The 6,230-nt window shown below is 43.0% G+C and overlaps 1 protein-coding gene across 1 annotated transcript in view; it reads left to right on the forward strand.

Moving 5' to 3' along the window:
• polr2d (RNA polymerase II subunit D) overlaps window positions 1–3,487 on the forward strand; it is a 4,261-nt gene extending 774 nt beyond the window's left edge. The window contains exons 2-4 of the mRNA XM_072688729.1: window positions 1,657–1,837; window positions 3,048–3,143; window positions 3,237–3,487. Coding sequence (XP_072544830.1) covers window positions 1,657–1,837; window positions 3,048–3,143; window positions 3,237–3,315 — 356 coding nt within the window. The 3' untranslated portion in view covers window positions 3,316–3,487. The remainder of the gene's footprint in view (window positions 1–1,656; window positions 1,838–3,047; window positions 3,144–3,236) is intronic.
• The last annotated feature ends 2,743 nt before the right edge of the window (window positions 3,488–6,230 follow it).

Here is a 6,230-nt window from a genome sequence, read left to right on the forward strand (position 1 = left end):
CTATCTATCTATCTGTCTGTCTGTCTATCTGTCTCCCTCTCTGTCTGTCTATCTATCTAGCTAGCTGTCTGTCTATCTGTCTGTCTCCCTCTCTGTCTGTCTATCTATCTAGTTAGCTGCCTGTCTGTCTGTCTGTCTGTCTGTCTGCCTGTCTGTCTGCCTCTCTGTCTATCTATCTATCTATCTACCTTAGGGTGAATCTTGGGGGGGTTTGTTGACTACAGCGAGAACCAGTAGATGTGGCTATCAGGAGATACTTTTAGATGTCTTAATAGACTGATAAACCTTAATGTGGGTGTCTTTAATAATATTTATAATAATAATAATTATTATAATAATAATAAAAGCTCCTCCTTATTCTCAGTGCTGGCCTATAGTAAGTCCAGATGCTACCAAGCAACATCTAAGGGCTGTTTCTCTACATTCGCTTCGCTCTTTACTGCTACTAAATACAGAGGTCAGTATGGCGACCACCATGCTCTACACACTCTGCCCAGGTACTCCCAGATGAGGAGGGTCTTCAGTCTGCGTTTGAAGACCGTGAGCGACTGCCCAGGCGAAGGTCGTCCACCACTTCGGTGCAGGACAGAAAAAAAAAGGCTGGACGCTCGTCTTCCGTGGATCTGAAAGGATGGCGGGCAGAGCCGGGCAGAGCCGAGCCGTACTTGAAGCTGGAAGGGCTCTTGGTGCAGATCGGGGTTTTGACCATCGCCATCAAGTACGGAGGGGCTGGCAGGTCCATTCCTGGCTTTGTAGGTCAGCGTCAGGGGGTTGAATCTGATGCAGGGAGCAGCTACAGGAAGCCAGATGAAGACGACCCGTGCCGCTGGATTCTGGATCGGTTGCAGGGGCCTGATGGTTGAGAAGGAAGCTATGTATCTTTTTACCTAGATATTTTCTTCTTGGTTTGAGCTGGGAAGAATCCATGAGAACGTTCTCTCCTTTTTTTGGTCAGCCAGCCTTGGGCTGGAGCAAGAAAGCGAACACGGGGGGAAGGTCCTGTGTTTTGGACCGGTGCTGCAAATTTCGGTGACGTTTAATATTGAGCAGCAGCAGAGATGGCATCTGTTCAGAGCTGTAGTAGTTATCTGGGCAACATACCAGGTTAGATAGTTGGGTTGGATCGAGGTCAGAAGCAAACTCTTCAATTTTGGGACCAGACTGTCTCCTCTCAAGGGTTTCGAAGGGTCTTTGGTCCGCTGCCGAGTTGCTGTATTCAGACCTGACCAAACTAATCGAAGGGTGAAAAAGAGTCAGACTCCGAACCGGCCTGAACCAAGATTAAAAAAGAGAAGCTTTCTAAGAGCATTAGGAAGAACCGAGGAGGAGCGACCAAGATTGAGAATGAGAGGCTCACTAAGAGCATGAATAACAGCCAATGGGAACCAAGCCTTATTAGAAGAGCCCTACCCTCCCCTGGCCGTGCTGGACAGTGAGGTTCTACTCAAACACGAAAACAGAATTAACACCTTATCACATGTTTTTGAGGAGCACATACTTCTGATCCTAGTATCTATCTAATGAGGTTTGGTGGAAAGGTGGTGGCTATGTCAAAGGTGGTTCTCCAGATGAAGAAACATGTAGAGTACCGCGAGACTGGTGGTGACCCTGTGTTTACCCTGTGATTAGCTCATGTTATATTCCATGTGTGTGCAGAATTTGAGAATTCGGAGACGCTCCTGAACTCTGAGGTTCACATGCTTCTCGAGCACCGTAAGCAGCAGAACGAGAGTGCGGAGGATGAGCAGGAGCTTTCCGAAGTCTTCATGAAGACCCTGAACTACACGGCGCGTTTCAGCCGCTTCAAGAACCGCGAGACCATCGCCAGCGTGCGCAGGTGAGGACCAGCGTGCTGCTGTTGGCTCTACTGGGGGCGTGTTTGAGCTCCTGCTGAACGCAAAATTCTCCCTAAACTGTCAAATTGTGTGTGTGTGGTGTCCAAAAGTTTGTGGACACCTTCTTAATAGTGAATTTGGCTGGATTAATTGTGTTCCCGCTTTACATAGAAGGCATTGACAATTGAACAGGATGCTCTGCAGCAGCCTGACATGAACTTAAGGCCACAATGCCCAAAGCCAAGTGCAAGTTGCTCTCCCTTTTATATGTTGGGGTCTTTTATGAGATTTCCATGACACATAATTGGGTGATCAGTGTGTGGATAGATATGAGTAAAATTATTGCATTATTATACAGCATTATTGAAGACAAAAATTAGTTTTAAATGTCTACGGCAAATTAGAGACACCACTCCTGATCAAAGGTCATCTAGGGTCTTTGTGAAGAAGGACAAAAACACACAACCTCTCCTAGATAGTATCAGGTTATATAATGGTCAGATAATTAGGATCTCCTGATATTACACCGATCCAAGTTTTTCACCCTGAGAGCTGAAGTCAAAGACCTTTCCCAGGAGTCTTCTCTGGGTCTGAGGCCCCGTCCACACCTGGTATTAATATGTGTCTCAGGTGATCCGGTCACAGATGATTGCCAAAAGACAGAGCCGTTCACACCTGCCATTTTACCCTTGTCTACTGTGACTGCCTGTGATTGGATTTCTCACGTAATTTCCATTAATTTCCACACATTAATGCCGTCACTCTCACACTACTTTTGATTTGAAACCAAAATAAAATAACATTTAAAAATTCAGAAAATTATTTTAGAATTTTTGGCATTCCAAGGCCATCAGAGACAAAATCGTGCTCAGCTAACTCGTGTGGGCGATGTGATCTTGTGATTATTGTGTACCCCTGTACTTTGTGCTGGCTGCTTAAGTTCGGATCATCAGGCCGCATGTTAATGGCAGGTGTAAACAGGGTCTAAGAGAGCGCCCCACTACCTGTCTCAGTTTCCCTTATGTACTTTATATACTCACATGTACCAGTTGCACCCAGGTGCATCCTCTAATCACTGCACCTCCTTCCTGCTAGTCATACCTTTCCCACTTAGGACCAGCAGAGGGCTGACACAGGGTCGTCACATACCACACCATTTCTCACCTACTTCTTCAGACATAATCTCACTGCTGCTACGCCCTTGTTTTACAGCTTACTCCTGCAAAAGAAGCTACATAAATTCGAATTGGCTAGTTTAGCCAATCTGTGTCCGGAAGCAGCAGAAGAAGCGAAAGCACTCATTCCAAGGTGAGTCCTGCTTCAGAACGTCATTTCAGAAAGATTTTAATGAAGCTTTCTGGCCTTTCACTCACTTTCTCTCTCTTTCCCCCTTTTATCTAGCTTGGAGGGTCGATTTGAGGACGAGGAGTTGCAGCAGATTCTGGATGATATTCAGACCAAACGAAGCTTTCAGTATTGAGTCACACCGGTTTTGTACAGTCAAAGCCATATCCCATACAGTCCATCAGGACATCTACAGACTGAGCGCCCCCCCCCCTCCCTTCCCATACTGAAATGTTTATCATCATTTTTCTAGTACTGGATTCTACATTCTTTGTGTTAGCACTGTTGAAATAAATGTTTTCATAAAATTTTATGTCTTTGGGTGACCACTTTTAAGCCAGTATGAGTTTGATTGAATAAAAGTGAAGCTTTTTTACACTAGGCTCTTCTCAACGGCATAGACAGAGCTGTGGGTGCTAGAAATGAATCCTTCTAAAAAAAAAAAAAAAAAATAGAAAACAACATAAAAACTAGAACCACTTCCTAATTTCCTGTTCTTCAATGATCAGGACCCCACAGGACCACTGACCACTGCCGAGCAGACTGTAGTATTTGGGTGACACTGCAGTGACCCTGACTGACATGGTAGTGGTAAATGTGTTAGTGAGTGTTGTACTACTGGTTCAAGTGGATCAGGTACCACAGGCCTGTGTCCACTCACTGTCCACTCTATTAGACACTCCTATCTAGTTGGACCACCTTGTAGATAAAGGTAAAGTCAGAGACAGAAGCTCTGTATCTGCTGATGCACAGTTTGTGTTGGTCATCCTCTAGTCCTTCATCAGTGCTCACAGGACGCTGCTGCCCACAGGACGCTGTTGGCTGGATATTTCGGGTTGGTGGACTGTTCTCAGTCTGATCCACTCGTACCACCAGCGCAACACACACTACTAACACACTCAACACCACCACCATGTCAGTCAGTGTCACTGCAGTGCTGAGACAGACCCACCACCCAAATACTACCTGCTCTGCTTTCAACACCAGTTGCTCAATACGCATAATTCTATACAGAATACTGTGCTGATATTAGCTTTCATCAGGTGAAATCATATCACATGAGCATGTGTGTATGTGCAAGCAATTCCATGGGTTAACATTTTACTAGGTCAATTAAGGTTATAGCTGTACATTGTGTTACTCGAACATAATATCCAGCAGGTCCAAGATTCGGGCTGAGTGTGTAAAGGTAAAGGTAAAGGTGCACGTATTTGTCACTGTACAGTGTACAGCGAAATGTGTCCTCCGCATTTAACCCATCTGGTAGTGAACACACACTCACACACACACATGTGTTAGGGGCAGTGAGTACAGACACACACCCAGAGCGGTGGGCAGCCAACTCCAGCGCCCGGGGAGCAGAGAGGGTAAAGGGCCTTGCTCAAGGGCCCAACAGTGGCAGCTTGCCGAGCCCGGGAATCGAACCCACAACCCTGTTATCGATATCCCGGCGCTCTAACCGCTGAGCCACCAAATGTGCAAATGCCGTGTCGAGGGATGTGTCTGTATGTGAGATAAGCGCCATGTCAGGCCTTTGTCTCTCGAGTCAGCTTGTGCTTGTCAAAATGCACCTCTGCACCTCGAAAGAGACACTTGAGGAACCACACTGCACATACATACATTCATAGACATGACCCTTCCTTCAGCCACAAAGCTGACATAGACTTTTTATTAGAACTCAAGAAATGGAAGAAACCTCTTGGGAAGATATTGGTGAATGAGGCCCAGTGTTTGGTTTGACCCTGCAGGTTTACACAGGGCTCTAACGGTGCTAGCCAACATCTCTAAAGAACATCAGGCCCTGTCTTAGCGAGAGAGTCGTAAAAATACTGTGACTGACCGGTGACTTTCAGACAGTGTGGAACACAAACTGGAGACCAAGCATATAAGGGTGATTCTTCAGCTAGGGGAGTTTTTATGTCCTCAGGTTATAAATTCATGTTATAAATAAATAAATAGATCAGGTATTACATATATTATAATTATTATAAATATTATAAATTATTATAAATATATTTAAATATAATCTATTTTACCGCCAAAAATAATTGTGCATTTATTTCTAATAAATGTTACTAGATATATATTTTTTTGCAACTTTGATCTTATCCCCAACTCAGACTTTCAAACTGTCCTGTTCCAGTAAAATGATAAAAAGTGACCAATTCATTAAAAAATGACAATATGTGTTTATATAATAATTAAAGAAGAACACACATTCAGACACAGCTTGGATACTTTACACAGAAGGCTTTGACAACTGAACGGGATGCTCTGGAGCTGCCTCGCATGAACCTCAGGCCACAATGCCCAAAGCTAAGTGCAAGTTTATGAGCCGTCCGTAACATATAATTGAGAGAGCAATGTGTGGGTAGATCTGAGTAAGTCTAAGCAAATTAGGGTCACCACTCCTGATCTAAGATCATCTAGGGTCTTTAGGATCTGAGCAAAGACAAGAAGAAGGACAAAAACACTGCTGTGCTACTTTGATCTCCTCCCCAACCCAGACTGTGAAGCTGTCCTGTTCCAGTAAAATGATAAACAGTGACCAATTCATTAATAAATGGCATGTCTTTTAATTATAATGATTAAAAAAGACTAATCATCAGGAATCTATCATTAACATTCATAGCATTCAAAGCAAATGACAATGTAATTACCAATACAAAACCTGCTATAGTGGTAATGACACCTGGTGATGGTGATGGTATGACACCTGGTAAAAAAAATAATAATAAATTAACCCTTAAAAATTTCTTGGATTTCTGCACTGCACTACTTGACAAATAAATATAAAATATTTAAATTGTATAAAAGCTCAGTATTGGCCATCATTAAGTCTTTACTTTAAAGCATGTTTACACTGCCTTGACAAAATTAAAAGAAATTTATTTTAAAAGTTGTTAAAAAAGAGGAGTCCACCTATAAATGTTAATTTGTGAATTAAATTAACACAATAAATAGCCCCATACTTTACTAATACGTTAATAAAACTAATAAAAAATAATATGTTAATAAAAAATACAAAATACTTAAAAAATAATAAATTAG

This window comes from Salminus brasiliensis, chromosome 9 (assembly GCF_030463535.1).
Source record: "Salminus brasiliensis chromosome 9, fSalBra1.hap2, whole genome shotgun sequence".
In the NCBI taxonomy this organism is placed as follows: Eukaryota; Metazoa; Chordata; class Actinopteri; order Characiformes; family Bryconidae; genus Salminus; species Salminus brasiliensis.